Source organism: Ciconia boyciana, chromosome 2, assembly GCF_034638445.1.
Source record: "Ciconia boyciana chromosome 2, ASM3463844v1, whole genome shotgun sequence".
NCBI classification, from domain to species: domain Eukaryota; kingdom Metazoa; phylum Chordata; class Aves; order Ciconiiformes; family Ciconiidae; genus Ciconia; species Ciconia boyciana.
This window is the reverse complement of record NC_132935.1, coordinates 10,526,736-10,549,758: the sequence shown is the minus strand read 5'-3', so window position 1 is coordinate 10,549,758 and position 23,023 is coordinate 10,526,736. Positions and strand designations below refer to the sequence as shown.

The 23,023-nt window shown below is 39.7% G+C and overlaps 1 protein-coding gene across 3 annotated transcripts in view; it reads right to left on the bottom strand.

The window, feature by feature from the left end:
• ASAP1 (ArfGAP with SH3 domain, ankyrin repeat and PH domain 1) overlaps nucleotides 1–23,023 on the bottom strand; it is a 220,773-nt gene that overhangs the window by 58,097 nt on the left and 139,653 nt on the right. For 2 of the 3 annotated variants that reach the window (XM_072851884.1, XM_072851886.1), the window contains 6 exons: nucleotides 22,003–22,164; nucleotides 19,024–19,090; nucleotides 16,779–16,837; nucleotides 14,045–14,547; nucleotides 10,143–10,265; nucleotides 6,154–8,169 (listed from right to left, as the gene is read on the bottom strand). In XM_072851884.1, coding sequence (XP_072707985.1) covers nucleotides 8,095–8,169; nucleotides 10,143–10,265; nucleotides 14,045–14,547; nucleotides 16,779–16,837; nucleotides 19,024–19,090; nucleotides 22,003–22,164 — 989 coding nt within the window. In that variant the 3' untranslated portion in view covers nucleotides 6,154–8,094. Of the gene's footprint in view, nucleotides 1–6,153; nucleotides 8,170–10,142; nucleotides 10,266–14,044; nucleotides 14,548–16,778; nucleotides 16,838–19,023; nucleotides 19,091–22,002; nucleotides 22,165–23,023 lie in introns of those variants that run through there. The other variant, XM_072851885.1, reaches the window with a different exon arrangement.

Below are 23,023 nucleotides of genomic sequence, written 5' to 3'. Positions count from 1 at the left end.
CCGCCCGCGGCGGGGGGCGCGGGCAGCCTACCTGGGCGGCGGGGCGGCGGGGCAGCCCGCGGGGCGCAGCCTGGCCTTCCGGGTTGCCGGGCGGCGGCGTCACGGCCACAGGTTGGCTGCCGGCGGCGGGCGCGGTGCCGCATCGCTATAAAAGGAAGCGGCGCGGGGGGAGGGAGAGGCGGCCCCGGCACCTTCGGCGCGTCCGGCCGCGATCCCCGGTGTGCCGCCCCCCCCCCCCCCGGCAGCAGCGGCTTCACCCCGGGCAGCCCCCGTGGGGCAGGTGGCACTCGGGTGGGGTGCCCCTGCCCTCTGCGTGTTTCTCTGCAGCCGCGGAGGGAGGCCCGTCGGGCCGGGGGAGGGAATGAGAGCAGGTCAGAGCCCTCCGGCTCAGCCCCCACGCGGGGCGGGGGGGTCCGTGGCCGCGTCCCAGGGAGTGAGGAGGGACCCTTCGCCAGGAGCCGGCGCTGTCCCGGTGGTAAGGGGAGCCCTTCCTTACGCAGCAGGGCAGCCTCGGACAGGCAGGCTGCTCTGGGCAGGCATGGACAAAGCATGCGACAAAGCAGAGCACGAGCGAGGTTTTGCAGAAATAGGAAGGAGCCAGCGACGTGCAGGAGTACCCTGCAAACTTTAAATGCGTGCGCACCAAAACCAACCTTCTACAACAGTCTTCTAGCTGCACACTCTGCTGGAGCACTGCCCGGGCCTGGCAGGAGGCTGGGGCTGCAGGGTGACACCTGGGGAAGGGCACTGCAGGTGACAGTCCTGGGGACAGGGCTGTTGGCAACTCTAAATGCAGGTGTTGGTCCCTGCTACAGTCAGAGCCTGGTTAGCTGGCCTGGCAGTCGTACCCCTGCAGCGAGACATTGCCTTTAGGACTGATCCTGCCAAACTAAAGAAAAAACTCATCAAAGCTGAACAGCTGCTTCAGTTTCTGGGGTGCACTGAGGCACTGGAGCAGTTGTGACATCCCTGAAGTGCTTTGTTCAGTTTCTCCACCATCTCGTGTTGACGATTGAAGGCATCTTGGTCGCAGAAGCGAGGGTCCCCCCAGGACACAGGATCCCCATCCCAGTCTGCCCCTGAGGAAGCTCTCCCTCCAGCAACAGATGCTGTTGTTCTCCTGCATTGTCAATCCCTTTCAGGAAGAGACAGGGATTAGACAGGGGTAACGTCTTAAGGTAATTTCTCTAAATGGCATTTTGCTGCCCAGCTTTACTGTCAGTCGCTGGTGGGGGGCTCTAGTGCTTCAGCTCACTTTGCAGCCCCAGAGGCCCCATGCCATGGCACGGGTCGCACTGCAACGGCCACAATGGCTACAAGTCCTGTCTTTGGCCCAAAGCAGACGGAGACGTGGGCAGCAGTGAGGCCGGGGCGCTGAGAAGTCATGTAGATAACGGGACCCCGATACAGAAGTACTAAACTTGGTGCCTTCTTTCATATTCCACCAGACAAGCAGCTAAAGCTATGGATCATGGGCAGACCAGGCGCTTACTGTACAGAGAGGGTGGTGGCGACCCCGCTCTAAACAAACACTACTAGGGGCCACATTTTGCATGAACAACATTTAGGCAGAAAACTGCTATGGGCAAGTGAGAGGAACAAAATCCTGCTCTCAAGGGTTTTGAAGTAGAGAAGGTTTTTCCACCACCAAATTTAGTATTTTCTTTTTCATCTGAACTTCCTCTGGATCCTGGCAGGGAAAGGGGAACAGAAGGAGCTAACTGCTGGACCCGGCAGCATCTCACTCAGACAGACCTGGTGGGAACACAGGTGCTGCGTTAAAGGATGATCCTGAGCGAAATCCATCCCTAAGCAAGGCAACCCTTCCAGACCTGCTCCGAGGAGACAGTGGGAGTGCCAGAACCACGTCTAAGGTGGACCTGTGCCCTGCGTGGGGCTGCTGCCAGGGACTGGTCTGGCAGGGCTCTGGCACCTCCTTGCTTACAGCCAAATGCTCCTGCTCACTGCATCTTGGCCACAGACCCTGCCTGCACATCTGGTGCCTTCTGCTGCTTCACAGGGCCCAGCTACTACAGCAGGTACTTCAATAGTGCTGACCAGATGGTCTGACTGCCCTCCTGCCCTCCCTCCACCATTATTGCCTGCTAAGATCTTGCTGCTTCTCCTGGACAAGGGACCTTCACTTCTTCATGTCACTTGAATCTCTGCATTACCTTGAGCTTTGAGGTGAGTACATGGCCCACCTAGAGGCAGTGCTCACAGGAGAGCTGCTGACTCCTTACGATTGGTCTTCACATCAATGATGGAGTAATTTTTACCCTTTCAAAGAGGTCCAAGTTGTGGTTTCTGTTGTCCCCAGCCCCTGCTCTTCTCTTCTCACACCTCCACCTTGTAGCACATGTGGAGTTCAGATTTGTTCTTATATTCTGCAGAAGACTCGGAAGTCCCCATCTTCCAGCATCACTCAGTGTAAGTTCACTTCACATGAAGCTCAATGCTCCTTGCTCTCCGGATGTCCAAGCTGCTCAACTTCTCTTGTAAGTAGGCCAGCAGCTCTGTGCACCCTATAGAGGCAGGTTTAGCATTTGTTCTCCTGTTTCTTTCTGCAGAGGTTGGCCCAGTTCCTGTAGGGAGGATAGGGACTGAGGAAGATCCTGGATCACAAATCTGCCCTTCATCCCCACGCTTCTATCCAGAGGTCAGAACTACTGCAATGGTCCTGGACTTGCTCCACAAGGCTTTTTTCCAGCTCCTGGATGGGTTTCCACACAATAAAAAGTCTCATCTGAAACAAGAGCATGTGGCTGGCTGCAGCTGACTTACTGCTCAGCTACCTGGGGCTCTTGCTTTCTTGCCTAGCGTTACTAAAGTAGAGCTACAGCTCTGAATTCAAAATCTACAATGCATAAAGGAAAGGCTAGGACATGTGGATGTGTAGGTCTAGAGCCACGGATGGGATGGCTTGCAGTATGGACAGGTGATTACAGGCAGTATAATCTTCACCAATTTGAATAAATGTCTGCTTTCATCTTTGAGGTGTCTTTGAAGCAGTGTGTGGCTACTGGTGTGACCAGGTCACTAAGGAAGTCTGCAGATTGCATCAGAAAACCACTGCAAAACCCCTGCTTAGCCAAGAAACAGTTGCTGACCTCTTCTGTGCACATTCAGCTCAAGAGGAGGCTTGTCTTTCTTCAGTCTGAAGTTCAGGAGCATGTTTCAATCCTTTATGATAAGTAAGTTTTTGATTTTATTTAAACACTAAGAACTGCAGCTCAGAGGCATGTTGACACTTACTACTGTATGCAGGGATGTGGCAGCAGGAAGAGATGAAAAACATTGCTAAACTAGGTTTGAGAGCAACTTCAGACTTAAGCTATTGCACACTACTCCTTACTTTTGTAAGTTTACAGGCAGCTGTAGGAAGTTCTTCCTGTAGTATTCCCTGGGGAAGAAACTGGGGAAATTAATTAGTTACCAAGAAACCAAGCCTAACACTATTGCTTTGAACTGAAAAAAGGTAAATACAATGAAATCACCTCTAATGCAGCCATTCAGGAGCAGTTTAGTTTGAGTGTTCAAGGGTGATTCCCTTGAATCACCTACACAATGTGACTGTGAGAGAAAAATCAGATTTCTAAATTTCTGGTGGTAACTAAAGCACAAGAAACATCTTCAAGCCTTGGGGAAAAAAAATCCCATGGGGGAATGGACCTAGTCCCACACTGCCTTTCAGCAAAAAGCAGCAAGAACTAGGGGAGGGGATGTTTCTGATCAGACACTACAAGAACCAAGAGCAAAGTGGTAGGAACTGCGGAGTAGCATTAACACTGGATTTAAAGTTCCAGGTAAGCTTAAAGCTCATTCAAAACATTCTTCAGGTGGTACAGCAAATGACAGATCAGCTTCTCCTCTGCTCTGACATGGTTAGCAGATGTGACAGCTGTCACAAATTGTTTGTCCCCCGCCCCCACTATTACAAAAAGAGACTAGAGCAGACATCCGCCTCACTGCAGACAGGAGGATCTGTTCTGTAATTTACAGAGGAACAAGGCAAAGCCTGTACTGTGACACACTATCGTTTTTAGTGTTACTCGAACAGCAGCTGACGAGAACTAGTCAAGACTCACAGGTTTTGTGCATGCTGCAGCGGGGCGGGGGGGGGGGTGGGGGTGTAAGCTTAAATACAAATTGACAAACAGCACTCAGCTTATCTCAAGAAGAAACCTGAGCACTCTCTCAGCAGATGACTGAACTGTAAATCATGTTATGTATAGCCCTAAAAGTATCATTAAGACAACTTGAAATAGTTAGTTTGTATTAGATAAGAACATTTTTGGCTTGCAGCTATATAGATGAGAACATCTTACAGTCCTGTGTGCATTCTGCCATCCATCTGAAAAGCCTCCAGCTGTGTTTTAGAAGGGCTAAAGTGTCTCATAAAAGCACCCCCAACAGCCTTAAACTCAAGACTAAGTTGATAAGTTGTCTGTAAGAATTTAAGGCCTGAAGCTGAACTTTATTTACCTTAGGGACATTGCTCCCAAGGTTTCTTGGCATAGGAGGGTTACTGGTCTAGGGTGTGAAGGGCATGAAACTATAAACTTATAACAGGGGAACATAAAGTTGGTTTTTGTTGATGCTCAGGTGAACTGTCACACAACCACAGAATCTGGGGAGGGGGGGAAGCATCTGAAAACAATTAAATCATATTTATAGAGTTGGAGCATTTGGGTTTTTGTTGGGCAGGGTGGAGCTATCTCTGAGTTTCACTGATTGGTCTTTAAGATTTGCACCACTTTCACTGGTTTTGATTACCAATCAGTCTCTGTTCAACTATGAGCTTTAAGTTTGCCAGGAAAAGGGTAAGCAGACTGAAACTTCGAACAACAATAGAGTTCTCTGGGCATGTCTTTGTCTTGGTCTCTTCTGCTCTAAACAGTATATGAGATATCCACCTCAATTTTGACTTGCAAAAGGCAATCAATACATGTCATGAAGAACAAGTAATACAAATAGGACAGAGAACTGAGGATATTGGAATCAACGGATCTCTGAATGCTGTTACCTGAACTATTGTGACAAGGTAGAAACTGAGCAAGAGCAGAATATTTAACACCAGACTGCTTCCCCTGCCCCACGTCCATATTTCACACACCCCTCGCCCCATATGTTTAGCCTATGTAAATTTAAAAGCCCAAAACTAGTGGTTCTTTTCAACTTGAAGGGCCAGCTGTAGAAAACAAGACACGCTGGGCTGGCTTTCCATAGAGCCTACTGAAGCCAGAGAGAAAGCAATCGAAACTCATGGACAAAATAAGTGGTTTGATGCTAACTTTAGTAAGTAAAGTTTTCCAGATAAAGGCAATTGCATCCATATTTAACAGCTGTTAAAGAGATACACACTTAATTGCATTATATAAGGGGTGCTTTATATTCAAGAGAAAACATTTCAAGTGTTTTAGTTCTACTTGTTTGGAATCCAGACTTTCTCCCTAGAAGATATTCCAGTTGACAAAAGGGCCTTGTTCAGATATCTGGGATCAACTGAATACATTTATTTAAAAGCAATTTTAAATATTAAAAAAGTAGAAATTAACACATACAGTACTCAAAAACTGTCACATTAAATACATGTGAATAGACATGTGTACTGATGTTTTACCTTAACATTCAATGAGAAGTCAAGATTTTAACTAGTGGCATGACCAGATCTGATTTCTGTACACGTTGATGTACTATGTAATAAAAAAATAAATAGCAACTGTTGTTCAACAGTAAATAAGACATCATCTGCAGAGCATACTTCCCCCTCTGGGGGCACCTTCCCCTGCCCCTCCCCCCAACCCCTTATCAGCTAATTTTCCATAAAGATTTAGACTTTCCAAATACTATGTCATGTACAAAATTGCAGACAGTGGCTCATTGAGTTCAAATAGAATACTGTACTTAAACTCAATCAATATCATACATTTTCAGGTTTCTTATGACCCACAATAAGCCAGAATAAACAGAACTAGTGTTCCCGATGGAACTCATTTAATTTTATAAAATGCATATGTATACTATTTTAAAGAGCGTAGAAAAGAATAGACATTTGACTCTACATAATTTTACATGCCTAGGTTTTCTTTATATGATTTGCTTTTATCAGTTTATTTCAAGATCACTTAAAAATACAATTGACCACAAAAGTGAATAGATTTTGTTCTTTAATGCAACTTAAAACATTGTAGTAATGGATAAAATGGAATGCTAAATAAATGCTAATCCTGACTTCCTTTCCATAAAAAACAGAATAAAGTCTGAAATACTGGAGCTGGTAATACTGAAGGATTAGATGCCAGCAGGCTCGCTCACTCATTGCATAATTTTTTTTTTTAATAAACTTTTGTTATAAATGATAAAACCATTAACAGTTGATAAATGTTTTGCATTTTTTTCCATGTGGGGTTTAGACTGATATTTGTTTCTATATTAACCACAAACAGAATTAAATATTCACTGACTACAGTCTTGTAAAACTGAATTAAAAAATGAAAGCCCTCAGAAAGTCTGAGATGTATTTTTATGAAATGAAAATCTTCCCATGCAGCCAAGACAATCTGCTTTGAAATAGCAGTACTAGGTACTGAAGCCAAAATAACATTTAAAGCAAATACAAAACTATGTATGAAAGTCATGGAACCTGCTACAGACAAACTATGGGAAAAACACAACTGCATTATGTTTCAAAGTTAAAAAATGATGTTGAAAGTGACATAGGAAATGAAAGTTTTCAGTAATACATTTAAGTGTTTTCTGGCAATGCAACTTTACACCAACTTTCAAGAAACCTCAGGCCAAATGCAGCCTTCCAAAGATTTTCTTAGAAATTAGCTTTATAACAGTACATCTGTTACTTGGTGCTTTGAATTAAGACTATTACAGTTACAGTTTAGTGAACTCTACTAAAATCAGCCTGATACTTGTGATCTGAGTTCTATCATTAACAGCCTGATCAAATGCATGAGAGGTCATCCTAACTTCCACTTTTTAGAGCAATTAAAAATAATTTAAATTTATCCTTATATCACCACTTAATAAATTTTATTTTAGGTAACTAACTTTTAGCAAGGTTGAAGACAGAGGAAAAAAACCCCCACAAAATCATTTTTCAAAGAGCCAATTTAGCTATAAACAAATACTGTTGCAAGCTCACATTAATCTGAATAGCAATTAAGTTAAAATGTTCTTTTCTTCAAATGTAGCTATATGACTACAGTACTACTTTTGTACAAAGGCAGGTTTCAAGTAAGCGTCTAAATGCATGCATAATGTCAACAGTTAACATTTTCTAGAAGTCCTTGGTTACTAAGAATTCAGTGAAAGAAACCAGCAAATTTCACATATATCTACTAAAGAACAATATGACTAATTTTCATTAAAATAAGTTTTCGAATGAAATAAATTTGTAACTTTTTATAGTGAGGTAATATCACAGGGGAACTGCAATCACAGTTTGGCATAGGTCCACATAATATAAACATGAAATGCTGTATGCACACCATAAAACATTACTGTTATCTGTAAAGTCAGTGAATATTTGTCTTCATAATTACACTTAACTGAGCACTATATTAAATAAATACCGAAGTGGGTTTCATAGCTGTAAACTGCATACACTTATAAACTGCAGACTCATTTTTAAATTGTCCAAAACCATTCACTCATTCTAACTTTCTGCTAATTGTATATTGAGAATACCGAGTTATTAGGAACAGTCATTTCTGTACAGTTACATGGTTGACGGAGACCACCTATGTTTGGAAAGCTGGCAGTTCATACCTATTTTGAACAGCATAGACAGAGATGTAAGTGCTAGATGCCGAGGATGGCTTCAACGAACCCAATAAGGCGTGCCAGGTTCCAAGGCTACCATAATACTGGCAAAGGCAGAATAACACAGTATATTTACAATACATATAATTCAACCTCATGAGGTGAAACTTAAATGAATTCTTAATTTGTAACAGCAGCTATATATACAATTGTGCACAGGATTACAGGGAGGCAGCAGCGTTCGCTTTTGCTAAAAAGCCCGTCTTGCATGAAGAATGTGCAATGCTCAAGTTTAGGATTTTTTGTTTGTTTTTACTAGTCTGACAGAATGTGCACAAAGGACACTGGAAAGACCCCTTTCCTCTCTGGCTGTCCTTCGATGTGGCCAATCTGCAACACAGGAGAAAAACGTACATATATACATATGTGTGTGTACACATGGAGTTCGTAGACTGCATTTACTTCATTCAAAAGCAGCAGAACTGCATGGATCCTACAGAGCCTTTGCAAGTTCTTGGACAGTTTAAAGCAAACCTTAGTTAACACTGGAATTTGTGTAAAGGAACAAAATAAAACCGTACAAGCATATTATAAATAAGACAAATTAAGCCAACTAAATCTAAAGAGAACGAAACTACAGTTTTATTTGGCAACTTACATACACCACTGAATTTCAAGAATCTCACCAAAACAGAAGCCTGATTTTCTTTTGTCTGGCAGACTAGCTTTCAGTAACAAGATATATACATCTCTGAAAACCATTCATCTTAGTTAACCGAATAAACCCTAAACATCTCACTTAAGGGAAATGTCTGCTACAGTTGTGAAGTTACTTATGATAATCTGCATGCTTCATTTGAAGTGATAAAGGCTCAGCTATTTTCTCATTGAATTAGTATGATTCCTAATGATTTATGTGCATACTAGTGTTTATAACAAATCACAGTATTGTCTGATTAAGTATCCTTCATGTACAACTTCTTACATGTTTTACATAATAATCATTTATAAAGAAATAGCCAAGCAATTTCTTAAAAAAAAAAAATAATGGCACCTTCTATATGAACTTTACATGTTTAAAATGCATAATTATAAACAACTGTCAAACTGATAGCACTGGAGTAGCAGTCTTGACTGACCACAAAACCCTCTTCTCATCCTGCTGCAGTACTGCTCACTACTTTCAGAATAATAGTGTACCTCCTTCCTCTTCCACAAGCTAACAAAATGGGAAGGGGAAACATGCAGGGCTGGCCATTTCCTCTTGTAGAGCCAAATTTTTGAAGCATATGAGTCAACAGCCCTCATTTCCCTTCTCAGAAACACTCAGACTGGAGCACTTCATGGAACTTGTCGGGCATGTACCCAGGGATCATAAAAAGCTGCTTCACAAAACAGATTCAGCAACTAATGCAACTATAATCAGGGACTGGATGATGATAAGGTTAATACACCAGCTTTTCACTGGGCATTGCTCTTTTGATACCATCTTTTCAGTTGAAAATCTTCCACACTTAAATGATGAGTGAGAGGAAACAGTGTAGCTAGAACCAAAACGGCAAAGGTTGCACTGCACTTAAATTAGGAAATCATAGGCAGCATTGCGATGAGAATTTGTTTTAATCAAAATGAAATCTGTCTCATTTTCCCCAGTAATAATTCTTAGGTAGGGAAGTATGATGTAGCAGGGCTTTGGAGGTAAGAAGTAGAGTGTCAAGGGAGGGCTGGAGCCTTCAAGTACGGTTGAGAAAAACCTGATGTTAGCACTCAAGAACCAAAGAACAACATGCAATCCAGAGTAGGTAAGGGTATGATACAAACCAATGGCATGGGAGGGAGGAAGGGAAAGAAAAGGTTAACTACCTCTTATTTAAGGAGGAAAACCATCAGCTTACAGCACTAATTACAAATAGTTTTTCAGACTTCCAGCAACCCCCGTAGGTATAACTTAACATTTCTGGTGAACTGAAGATAATTACGTATCTCATTTTTCATGAAGAGTGTGAGCATGCTAAATGGGGTAAAAATCACCACCTCTTCATTTAATGAAAAGCTAGTGTGCATTACAACGAGTGACATATGTAAATATGTGTTGTTATGAGCCAGCAATAAAGCCAGACCTAGTCAGGATGGTTCTAGCAGATTCCCCAGAAGAGACAGATCCTACCAGAGAAAGGGGGTCTTCTCTAATACAAGTTTAAGGACTGGATGTTAGCTCAAACAAAAAACTCCCCAAAACCCAACAAAATAAAAAAACACCACCCACAAACCAAAATAACAAACCCCCAAAATTCAGAAAAAGAGGCTTTCCTTTAAAAGTCATAAAGAAGTTATGCAGAACTATAAAAGGAAGAGATACATACCCACCACTCTTGGTCCTCTTCACCAGTTACAATAATTACTTCTCCTTCAACAAATGTGAGTTCATCATCATTATCTGCCTGACAGTCATAAATCGTCTTCACTCGCCTAACTTTGTTTTTCCCCTAAAAATAGAATGAAGTTTTAGATGAAGGACATAAGGAACAACGAAAACATATAATATATATGAATTTTGCCTTTTAGTTATGTTTTATTTTACAAGAAGGTGAAGACTACCAAATTGCTTTCCCTGCAATTGGGAACATAAAATCAAAAACTCTGCTTCAACAAGGAAATTTAAAAAAACCCAACCAACCAACCAACCAAAAAAACAACCTACACAGGTATAGGTTTTCTTTTTCTTAAGATTCAGAATTCCCAAGAGACTTTAACGTGTAGTGCACAGCTTAAGTAACCTACGCTTCCTCCAGTAAAGGAAGTTTAAATAGAATCTTTACATTGTTCCAGTCCACAAACACACTGTTTCTCCTTTAATACATACTTCATTAAAAAAACCACCATGAACAGAAAATGAAATCCAGTCTCCTCTGAATGTTAAAAGAGAGGTAAGGGCTGAGGAAAATGCTGCATTGAAATCCCAGTATTCCTTACAGTTTTGGTTTTGGATCTACTGCAAAAATACAGTATCCTTTGATTTCAGATCTGCTTATAGGACTGGAAGTTATTTTTTGAATGATTTTTCATCCAGTATGTTAGCAATTTCTTACTAAAATAATCTTAATTTCAGATGGCAGTACTATTTTGTGATGATAATTCACAATAGATATTCTCACAGCTCTACCTTTCTGAGTCCAAGTATTTTCTAGGTCATACTTTGCTGCATGCTGCTAATTCATATGAAAAAGCCTGAGCCATGGACTCCTCCCCAAAACACGTTTCTCATGGCAGGGAAAATGCTTTAAATTATTTCCAAATAGAGTAAGGAAGCAATATTCACAGCAAAAACACTCCTGCTACTTTATATTCCTGTATTTTCACACCCACACTTCTTCAAAAACTACAGTTCCTTCTTTGAACAGAAGTGGTCAGATAACAAGAATGCAAAAAACCAAGAGCAGCACAAGGAGATGAGAAGCAGAAGGGCTACGAAGGAAAAGTCAGCAGGTTTAAAGGAATTTGAGCCAAAAGTAACTTCACAGAGGAAATTTCCTAGGGAGCCTTCTCTTTGCTGCTACCTACCCACTTGAAATACCTCCATGTTTTGGCAAAAAAAAAAATCCTGCAGATCAACAGCAGAACAGACACACTGCAAAGAGCACTCACACTAAATACAAGGTACAGAAAAATAACAATTATAGAGGGATCTAAGGGACAAAGCAGTTATCACGACTACGTAAGACTAAAAAACCCATGCTTAAGACAAATGAACAGAAACACCCGAAATGAAGATCATATGAGATCAAAGGGTTTTTTTTACAGCAAGGGTTTGCTGCAGCAAGAAGTTACTTCAAAGAACGCTTTCTCTCTTTTTTAAACAAATTCATATAGTTTGAACAAAAAATCTCAACTATCACTAGGGATTGGAATTCAATATTAATGGGTATTTAGGGCAGTCCCAGCTTTCAACTCCAGAGAACCTTTACAAACTAAGAACACTTCCAATCAGTCCTGCGGTGATGAAGGGAAGCAACTACTTCTGCCAAATAAAAATTGTCTCACTCAATAAAGAGACTAAAGAAAGTTAAATTCCTCTAAACTTAGAGAACTGTATGCAACTCAGCTTGTCAGAACACATGAAAAATTATGGCAATTGCTCCTGGTTCCTTCTGATTAGTACCACAGATGACATTTTAATATTCTATTCCTTTCACTTAAGAGAGCGGTAAAAAGGAGAATTCAAGCCCGAGGTGTATTTAATCTTGGGAAGGTTTAAAAAAGGATGGATCTGAAAAGAGTATATATTTTCCAGAACACAGTTTGGAGCACTGGTGTGTAAAGAAATAGAAGCAATTTCAGGACATGCAGTTTGCAACTATAAAACAAATATCACCCACCCCACACTCTTTGTATCCAATATTAGTACTTATTAAGAAGAGACTTCTATGCTTAAGACTGAATAATAATCAGCTGCTGAGGTCCTTAATTATCCCTCCATGTTCTTATTTACATCCAACATTTTTTTTGTTTAAAAAGAAATATTTTGTCGTCTTTATAGAAAAGACACACACACACACAAAAGAACACTCAAATGCTCAATGTGATTTTAGAAGCACTCAGACCAAGTTTCATGTCTCTAAAAATATCCTTTCAAGTCCTTATAATTAACAGCATTGGTATTTTTTACCTAATAATTCTGAACAATTGATTTTCTAAAGTTTACAATAAAAAAATTGTGCTCATCTATTTAGTGGCTAAATAGTCAAAACCAAGAGTGAAGTACCCATGAGTACTAGTGGCTGCTGTCACGGGTCTTACGGTTGCACCCTGACGCAGCATTTCACCAGTTTGGGAGGAGAGGATACAGCCAGAGAATGAAAATGGAGGCAAGATACATTTAAGAGGAAATCTTGCAGGTTATTACTTGAGCAAAAAAGACTGCAGTGAACAAGAAGAGATACACGTGTGCGTGCAATGATGTGTAGAAAAATGCAAAGTAAATATCACAGATACATCATAATTTTGATCACTGCAAAACAGTGGAACTATTTAATTTACTGCACATGTGAACATGGCTGAATTTGGATTTTTCCTCAGAATTTTTCTGTATAAAGTAAGGTGAGAGTTCAAAAAAAAAAAACCCAAAGCAAACAACTAATCCACTATTTGGTTTCTTTCCTTCTTTAATAAGGTGACGAATAGCTGAGAATGTCCAGCATCATTTGCCCGCTTCTATTTAAAAGTACATAAGTAAACAAACCGTAGTTGCAGACACCTTTTGATCAGATCCCTGTACTATTTTATTTAATCTGCAGAACACTCCGGAAGCCAAGCAACAACCCTGTCGTTCTCAGTTCAGATAGGAGCTTACGGACAAGTCCATGACAGAAGCCAAGCAGAGTGATGGCTCCAGAGAAAGAGTGTTGTTCCTCAGACAAGTACAAGAAGGGAGAAACTCACCCTCTGCTTTCACTACAAGAACGGAAGTCTTATTTCCTTTTACATAAGTGCTTTGCATAGCCAATTTGACAAGCAAACCCATCTCCTTTTTGATGTACTCTTAATGATGAAAATCTTAAGAGAGCTCTGGAGTTTCATAAAATGATTTCAATATACATATGCATGAAGAATCCTCTGTTGGACGGAAATTGCACTGGTTAGCAAGATGAATTGGGGGGTTGAACAAGGAGACTTGAAATTGAGTTATAGTTACAGCTCTGCTACTACACACCATCCAGCAATGTCAATTCTGCCACTTCAGGAATATATCTGAACTTTTGTTAACCACTTAAGTACATCGACATTAAATACTCACGACAGGAACATCTACCAGTTTGTCACAGCTGACTTTACTACTGACAATAGGTGCTAACATCCCTTCTTAAAGCTTACAAAAATCAAATATATAAATATTCTAGTAATCTAAGGCATACAAAGCAGTGAGCAACGACAGCAGTGAAAACCACCAATTAATTCAGAATTATGACTGGCACACATAAAAATGCCCAAGTTCCCTAATAAATCTAAATACACTGTCATGCTCCCAAGGCTATCGTTTCATTTACTAGTATTTGTTTCAGCATGCAAGAGGCCTTGTAAACCCCCAGCATTTGCTGAAGATCCTTGGGAGCACAAAAAGAGCACCTCATTTCCCATCCCAGCAAACTACCTTATGTTGCTTTGTGTGCATAGCTCAAGGGTGGGGTGGGTTTTTTTTGCACAGATAGTCCTACAGTAACTTCAAGGCCTTCCACGGATACTCTCAATTAGCTGGAATAATACCTACCATATTTATTTTCCTGGGAAGCGGCACAGGGGTTTCTGGCAGGGTATGTGTTATGTCGTTAGATTCTTCAGATGCTTGCCTTTGGACGGTGTCTCTAGATTGTACATTTGGAGAAAGATCTAAGGAGTGAGATTTTTGATTTGCCTCTGAGGGTTGAGGCTTTGGTGATGCTTCTCCGCCTTGAGTTTTAGCTAACAGCTCTCCTAGCTGAGGTTTTGGAGGAAGGTCCTTCATTTGTGGCTTTGGAGGTAAGTCTCCAAGTTGTGGTTTTGGTGGCAAGTCTCCTAGCTGAGGCTTTGGGGGTAGTTCTCCAGGCTTTGGGGGTAAATCTCCCACTTGAGGTTTCTGAGTTAATTCCAGAGGCAGAGGCTTTGGGGGCAAGTCTCCAGGTTGTGGTTTCTGTGGTATATCGATGGACAGTGAGGGCTTCTGAAAGATTTCCGTGTGCTGATGGGATTTATCTATTGAAAGATGATGACTGGTTTCTATTTTTCTTAGTGCCACTAAAACAAAAGAGCACAACAATGTTTTTTCACAACCTTATCTTAATATTAAAGAACTTAGGCACATATCAGAACTGTAAGTGTGTAACGACCACATGTTCACTGAGCCCCGATAACTGTCCATATGTCATCCTAGTCTATGACAAATGAAAGGTAATACATCTTTACTTAACCCTCTTTCACTGAGGTCTCATTTCATTGCTCCTACTGGAGGCCAGGAGTGCTTAATCCAACAGTTATTAGGTGTCAATTTATAGATTAAGCACTTAAGGTGAAACAAAGTGATTGGATTGCTTTTTGGACCTAAACCGAAAAATATTAAATATAAGAAAAGATGTATTTTGCAAAACAACCTATCAACCCACTGATGCGACTGCAATGAAAATTCTCTTTAATGCCAATTATTCATATATACAGTTGAACTCCATACAAAAAACCCACGGAGTGTCAGGATTAGTACCTGTAAAATCTTAAAGAAGAGAGCAAGTGAGCATGTATATGTATAATGCATAGAATAAACAGTATTATAGACATTCGAACTAAAACAAAAAATAAATTATTGTAAATATTTACAATTTAGTAAAGATGAGAAGTTTTAAAACAGTGTATTTTTCAGTTTTTATGGAAGGAAATTGAAAATAGCTTTTCAAATAGTTTTTTCTCAGTGTCATGCATTGATTCTACTGCTAAGTTCCTTAAGAAAACTTGACTGAAATCTACCTTAAAAACAAAACCAAAACAACACAACAAAAAAACCCAAACCCCTAAACCAAACAACTCTGTATTAAAGCAGATGAAGGGGGATAGGAAAGAAAAAAGTTATGACCCATGACGAAAGCAACACATTTTGACTAGAAGGAATAATTTCCTACTGTATTCAGCATTGCTTTCCTACCATATAATACCAGCCAAAAAGGTAGCCTGACATTTTACTACGAAAGCAACAACACTCGCTATGGATATCGCCTCCTGCAGTAACACTTCCATGCTATATTTATGGTTATTTATACTAAAAAAGAAAAACTTTACATAGTTTCCATGAAAGAAATTGTATAGCTACTATCAGATGCCTCATTTTAAAAGATGTCTATGTTGATACTTGTATATGGCTTTGTCTCCTAGACTGATTGAGTAGCAAATGTACAAGCACTGATCATCCCACATTGGTCTGAGGCTTAAGATACAAAAAACCTGACAGTAGCCCTTATTAAAGTGCTTTGATTGAGCCCATCTTATATTTTCACCTATATAATTTTAAATCAAGGAAGTGTTGACTTCCTTTGCAGTGGTACCCTATCGCGTCATTGGTGTCTCTTTCAAAAGATGATACCATGTAATAATAATTGTAATTTATTAAAGTTGAAATTTCACATTTGCATTTTCAGTTAAAATCATTTGCACTCTCAGTCATCTAGCTTCAGAAGTTTGGACAGGCATCATTTCCTGATCTTCAGGCTCTATAGTGATCACCCACTCATTCAGATATAATTTATTTTTGATGGATTCTGTATCAGACAGAGCTACAAGGTAGGTCTGCTTTCAACTTTACAGTCAACTGCTGTAAGAATTCAAAAAGCTATATAAAACCTGCCATATGAGTTTAAAGACAGACTAGAAAAAAAAAAACATTTCTAAAAAGAAAGGGCCATAAGGTGTTCACTGGGATGATGGTCTCTGCAAGTTCGTCACCAATATATAACTGAGCATGTAATAGTACCTGATTCTTTTCAAAGTATTTATAAGGACAACAACCCTGATTGCCAAAACATGGCAACAGACACAACTTGCTTCAAGGGTATCAAGAAATTGGACTTACAGATATTAGGAAGAAAAAAGAATTTACCAACGAGAGTGGTCAAAGAAACGGGAGCCCAGAGAGGTTATCCATGGAGATACTCAAAATGCGACGGGACATGGCCTTGTGCAACCAGCTCTCATGTCAACAAGTTGACCCTACTCCAAGTGGTGGACTGGACCAGCTGACCTCCTGAGGTCTCCTCCAGCTTCAGTTAGTTTATAATTTTTTTTTTCTTTCCTCCTTATGTTCCATAGGTCTAACTGTTTTTTTTAGTTTAATAAAAACTTTCCCAATCTTCCAAAATCCTTTCAGTTTTGCGGCATTTTAGAAATAAAACTTCTGCTGCAAAGATCCATATATTTAAAACAAGTATCTACTTTCACACACATTTAAAAGATATCATTATGGGAATAACCACAGAAAGAACTCTTACCTTTTTGAGGTAGTTTGGGAAGAACTCTAGGGCCAAGAGCCGTCTTTGCAGTCCCAGTGCTAAATCAATAGATATGAATTATTAGTGCTTACAACTGTTATAAAATATACTTTTTCTTTCCCATTTTTCCCCTCTACATGTCTGTAATTAAAAAAAAAAAAGAAATACAAAAGAAGCAAAATAAATGTGTATAACCATCTTGTCTGTGGATCAATCCCAAAACTCAAAGCACTGTTAAGAATGAATTGGTTTTTTCAGAGAAAAAGACATACAAACCCCACACAGCTTTAATGCTACAGGGCAGATTTATTCTACAAACTATGGTACGTGCAAAAATGTACTCTGAAAACAGGTGAAGCTGAAAGACCAGCTCTGTGGGCAGATGCTGAACTTTAAGGAAAATATGGTCTTTAAAATAATTATACTGAAGCATTCAAAACATAACCTGTCCTTTATGTCAGTGGTTTGAAGTTTTCCAGAACTGAGCCTATGCCTTGTAGCCTACTGCATGAGTATGATACTGTATTACACACAAACGTCAGCTGCATTAGGAGACAAAGTCTCTGCTACTCCAAGGAAATACTGATTGTGGGAAAACAACATGCTTTACTCTGTCAACCTGTGTTACAGCTTTGTTAGCTACTCGTAGCTGTAAGCAACAATACAAGCAGGACAGTTGCGAGTAATTTAATTACAGCATAAAAATCCCAGATAGTTGCATATTGCCAAAACTTTCCATCTATGCTTTCTGTTGTACACAATTTTTTTCAGAATTAACACCAGGCTGGCTCAAATTTGCAAACATGGCGTGCGAGGGCAAAACATTAGAAGTTTCAAAAAAAACCACCCAATTTCTTCCACCAAAACCACACACGAGTCACTTTTCTATAAAAGGACTGTGGAAGAAAAGAAGAAAGCCAATTGATGTAAGTCATAAAAATCAAGCAATAAATAAATAAAAATCAGTATCACCTCAAAGTAATTACTCAAAAAACAAGGAAAAGTGAGGAAGTTGCCAGAATATGTTCAACAGAGCAGAGAGTCTTCCGCATCAACAGCCTTGATTCTGGTATTTGTCTCTGAAGCTAACGTTTCAAAATGAGTATGACGAAACACTTTTATCTTAATTTCCTAGCTTTTCTTAAATAGTCAAAATATATCGTGACACAAAACTGAAAGAACAGCCAAGCTCAATCTTGGTTCAATAAATAATTACCTCGGCCTTTATCTAATGCCATCAAGCATGAGTACCACACTTTTACCCTTGTCTTACAAGTATCAAGTACGGCACCAGCTCTTTGTGCTGTAGAACATCACCACTTTTTCCCTGAATACCCAGTGCCACCTGGATGGATTCAGCAAACACAGCAAGTCAGCTGTGCTACCAACAACACGTCCACTGCCCATCCTGACAAGGTGGATCACAGACTGAGGAGTGTCCAAAAACTCTACCTACATGTCTTCTACTGTGATTTGTTTGACATTACACATCCATCTCCAGTCATGGCCTGATCACGCACACATGTGGTCATGCAAGGTCTCTGTCATGTTGCCTGAGACACGTTTATTAGAATTACCATGCTTTGAACCCCAGGACCTTGGAATCACAACACAGACAAAGAAGTAACAAACACTAAGTGACAGGGAATGTATGGCTATCCTTACTACTCCAGCTATAGAAAAAGACACTTGTAATGTACTGAACCTGATGAACTACAAGCTAAAAGCTGTTTGTGTTATTACAGGCTATGTGTCAGCACACAAGCTCAACAGACTGGAAAACAGTTAAGCTGGAAGACTGAGATGAATTCTCTCTCTTATAGCTATCTTCGATGCCAGCCTCTACCCAGAGTGACACTTCTGCAGCTACAGGCATGAGACTTCACAGTGAAGCAGATAAAATGAAATGCCAGGAGACATGAAAATAAAACTTTTGTCCTGCTGGACTGCAGACTGAGGCAACATTCCCCAGCTCAGAGAGCACTTCTGTAGGAGCAGTAGATAGATTCTGGTACAAGTCGTTCTGTCCGTCCCGCTCAAAGAATGAATTGTGTATGGACAGCTATGAACAAAGCGTAGGAAGCTCAATGAAGCCAAAGTATTTGTATGGTAGCAAGGCACGAAGAAAACTAATGAAGAAACATAGCTAGGATTTTGCTTCATATGAAAGGCAATTTTTTTTCTAATTTACAAATTAGTTATGTTTAGATAAATTTTCATCTTTGCCTTCATATACAGGTTTTACCTTGACTGCTGAGACATCCCCTCAAACTTGTTTGCAGCCTTAGTTGAAGGGGGGCCCAAATCATTACCTGAGGTGAAAAAAGCACAATTTAAAAAAAATGATTAGGATAACTGAAATATAAATCAGCAGAGGGTGCAACTTAAAGTGTAGTACACATTCTTCCAAGTATCCTCTATACAACATGTGTAACGATTTTAAAGATCATTCTTTATGAATAATTTTGTAACTGAAAAAGCAGCAGGGATGATAATAATCCAATTTGACCTTTCATATAACACATTTTAAAACAACTCACTGGTAGCTCACATCTGCTGGCAAGGAAAGATTGAATGACATCGCTGAGTTACTGCTGTAGGGCATTTGTTTGGAATATAGTGTTTCAATTTTCTCTGAATAAAAGGAGATACTGCAGGCCAGTATCAAATAAATTTATCACAGATGTTTACATTTTGTGTTATGAGGCACGTCTTTTTAAAAAGACCATGGATGTGACTTTATTCACAAAACTTAAAATTTCTAAGGATTGGTATTTTATCCTACATAAAGAATAGCCTTTGCCGATTTAATGACTAAGTCAGTATGTTACCATAACCTGAACGTTAACCGTTGGTAAAGAAAAGATCCTGGGTATACTCAATTCTGTCAAAAGGCAGCAAAATCCAAACCCAAGTGGTTCTGAACACCTTCAGCAGAAGGCTTCTCTTTCATTAACCATCACCATCGCCAAGGTACAATCATACTAACTACTTTGTTTTAGTGCCTTTATCATTCCCCCTTCCCTTATCTATTACAGCATGTCTAAACAATCTTAGAACCAACTTCAACAACCATTAGTAAATGTTGTCACTGAAATAGATGTAAAGTGACATTTAATGATCCAGGAACACAAAATGCTTCCCATGCAAAAGAATGAAGTATCTGCCTAGATACCATTCTTAGTGCACTGAAGTCTAAATGAAACAGCAGAAAAGGCTCATGCTGAGCCTTGCTAAAAATATGTTTATATTCAGGGAAAAAAAAAAAGAAAAAAGAAGAAGAAAGGTAAGACAAACAGCAAACCCTTCACATGTAGATCCTATGGATAAAGCGAGGAAAAATATACCATGGTTGCTGTGGAAATCCAAAATCTAAGTGACATTTGTAGAACATCTTTGAATACTAACTTGATTTGCTTAGACATAAGCTAAGGATTGCTCTGCTTGAAACTTCAATTAATGCACAGATTAGATAACAAATGCTGAAATTCAACATAACAAGAAATATAACAACAAAGAAAAAAGCTTCTGAAAGGGAAAGCAGTGAACATCCAACAATATTCTTAAACCAAAAACACAAAGGCAGATACAAGAAACTCCCTCTTTTATAAACACAAAACTTAATGGTTGCTTAAAATCCAAATGGACTTTGAAATAAGTTTTTTTTTTTACAGATCTCAGCTAACAAAAAGGGGAGAAGAGGCTCCTCTTCCATCCACTGAAGTTTAGTCTGCACTGTAGAGCAGAAAAGAGACAGAGTAAGCAATGTTCTTCTCTGGCCCTGCTTTGAAAAGCTATTCTACTGCTATAAGGTTCTTCATCTTCAACTCCACACCTGCACTTTTCCCAGATTTTCCTTTTCATTTATCCGTTGTCTAATATTTTTAAAGAAAAGTTGGCACTAGCTTAGTATCTGTGCCTACCACACTTTTCATTCTAATAGTGTTACATTATATAGTATTCTAGTATATGGTATTTTAGGTGCTGTTTTGGACTTCAAAAATTTTAAAAAGCCCAAATATTTAAGTCCAAGCTCTTCAAAATGTCTTTATGACCTCTGAAATAGTACAGGGCTGTTAGATTCCAGAACAAAGGAAACATTTCTCCATATCCCAGACATCTGAAAAGTAGAGAACTGAAAAGATTGCCATTATTTGTATTCCTTGAGAAAAAGACTTTGCTTTTCATTGGACTCTGTACTTCTCTTCATATTAAATCCTAGATTAAATCACATATTCTACAGAAAAGTACTCCATGATTGACCACATTTAACTCAATTTGCTGAAAAAAAAATGGTGCTTTTAGGCTTCCAGGTTTTTTTTTTTTAGGCTAGTAATTTTGTGTTTATATTAGAACAGAGAGAAGATACTCCTAAGATATAGGTAGTGTGTGGATGACCCCCCTATGTAAGCATTGGATTCCAGCTCAAACATTTACAGATTTATGGAAATCCTAACACCAAGACTAAAATTACAGAAAATTACATGGGCCTGAGATTTATAGCCACCGGGAGAAGTTGACTGCATAGAGCAATGTTTATTGAGGAGAGGAAGGATTTGAGTAGTCTGGAAAATAGTTTCTAAAAAGTTTCTGTCAGAAAGGTATCCTGTTAAAAAAAAAAAAAGTACTGTTTCTGTATAACTTCTGCAGGTAGAAGGATGCAAACCTATCAGTCTTTGTATATGTACAGACAACATCACAAAACCTGAAAACATATTAAGACAACACACCCCCACCAGCTAGGTGTGAACACTTTACAGGAGAGATTTGGCATAGAGCCCAAGGAAACAAGCTCTTCCGGCAATCAGGAGAACCGTATGTATTCATCGAGGTCTATCTGCCCCAAATCAAAATCCATCTAGATCAATGAGCTGGTCAGAACAGGAGCAGAGGTGAGGAAGCAGATACAGAGTAGATGCAGCAGATGAGGGGGCTGGGGTGAGGGCAGCCTGGGCAGCTAGGGTAGAGAGAGGGAGGCAGCAGAGGAGATTTGAATTGGGCCCCAGGGGAGCATGGAATATTTTCAATTTTCTCAAGTGAGACTCAGATACAGAAGCCTGGAAGCTAGAGTGACAGAAGATAGAACTGTTGATTTATCTGAGCTGACGTTACATCAAGCTGCAATCATTGGAAAGCAAGCACCAGGTAAAAAGAAACCAAAGATCATATATCATCCATCATAAAGGTTTTCCCCTGCCCTTTTGTTTTGCATTTCAAAACTCACCCCAAGGAATTGGGCCCTTATTCTGGGGTCCATGAGGTAGTGGGCTTGGTGGGTCAGAGAGGGTTCTTTTGTGTCCTGGGGGTGGGGGAGGTGGTCTCTTCTTGGAAAGAGTGGAGCTGCCACTAGAGGTTTGAGTGCTTAGAGGGAGGGTTGAAGGTGGGCCTGCAAAATAACAAACAATCTTCTTACAAATACATGTGCATAAACGTCAAAGCAGCAATGAAAAATTCACAGTCAGACCCACAGCGAAGTGCAGCAAAAGACTAAAATAAAAAGATAAGCCATGCCAAAACACTGTTTAGATTAAACGACACATTCACCACATTTTTAACCATCTTAGCTGTGGGAATATAAGCAACTTGACAATAGAATGACACGTGTACTTATGTTTAAAAAATACAGGATCAATCACTCCAGGATTTCTAATTTTAGGCATTGTTTAAAAAAAAAAAAAGCATGACATTTCAAAATTAAGTAATATTTAGCATGTGGGATTAAAATTACTATTAATTTATACCAGAATGAAATAGCTTTCTAGATGTTCTGTTATGTGGGGATTTTTTGTCCCCTCCAGAGCATCCCATACAAATTCTGTTAATAAACTGAAGGGGGGGCAGGAATAGAAATCTATCTACAAATTTTCCATGCATTTTGAAAATAGGATTGTAAACTTAATAAGTTTTTCTGTAGTTATTTTCCCTATTTTTCTGTGGCTTAAATACATTAGAACATGCATTTTTAGAGCAATGCAAATTGTTGTATGCAGAGCGTATAAAATAAACATCAGAAAAGCCCTTTCTAAGGCTGAGATTAGATATTTAATGGTAGCATTGCTCATAAGAGCTTATGCAGTCACCCCTACCCTTAAGCCCTTTATTTCCCCCTGCATCAATGTTGGCACAAGTGTTATTCAACACAATGCATGTTTTACAAGATATGGGAACAGATACAGATTAAAAGACAAAATAACCCTGAGGGAATACAAGAATTTTCCCTAATCAACCTCACCATTCACGTTCAA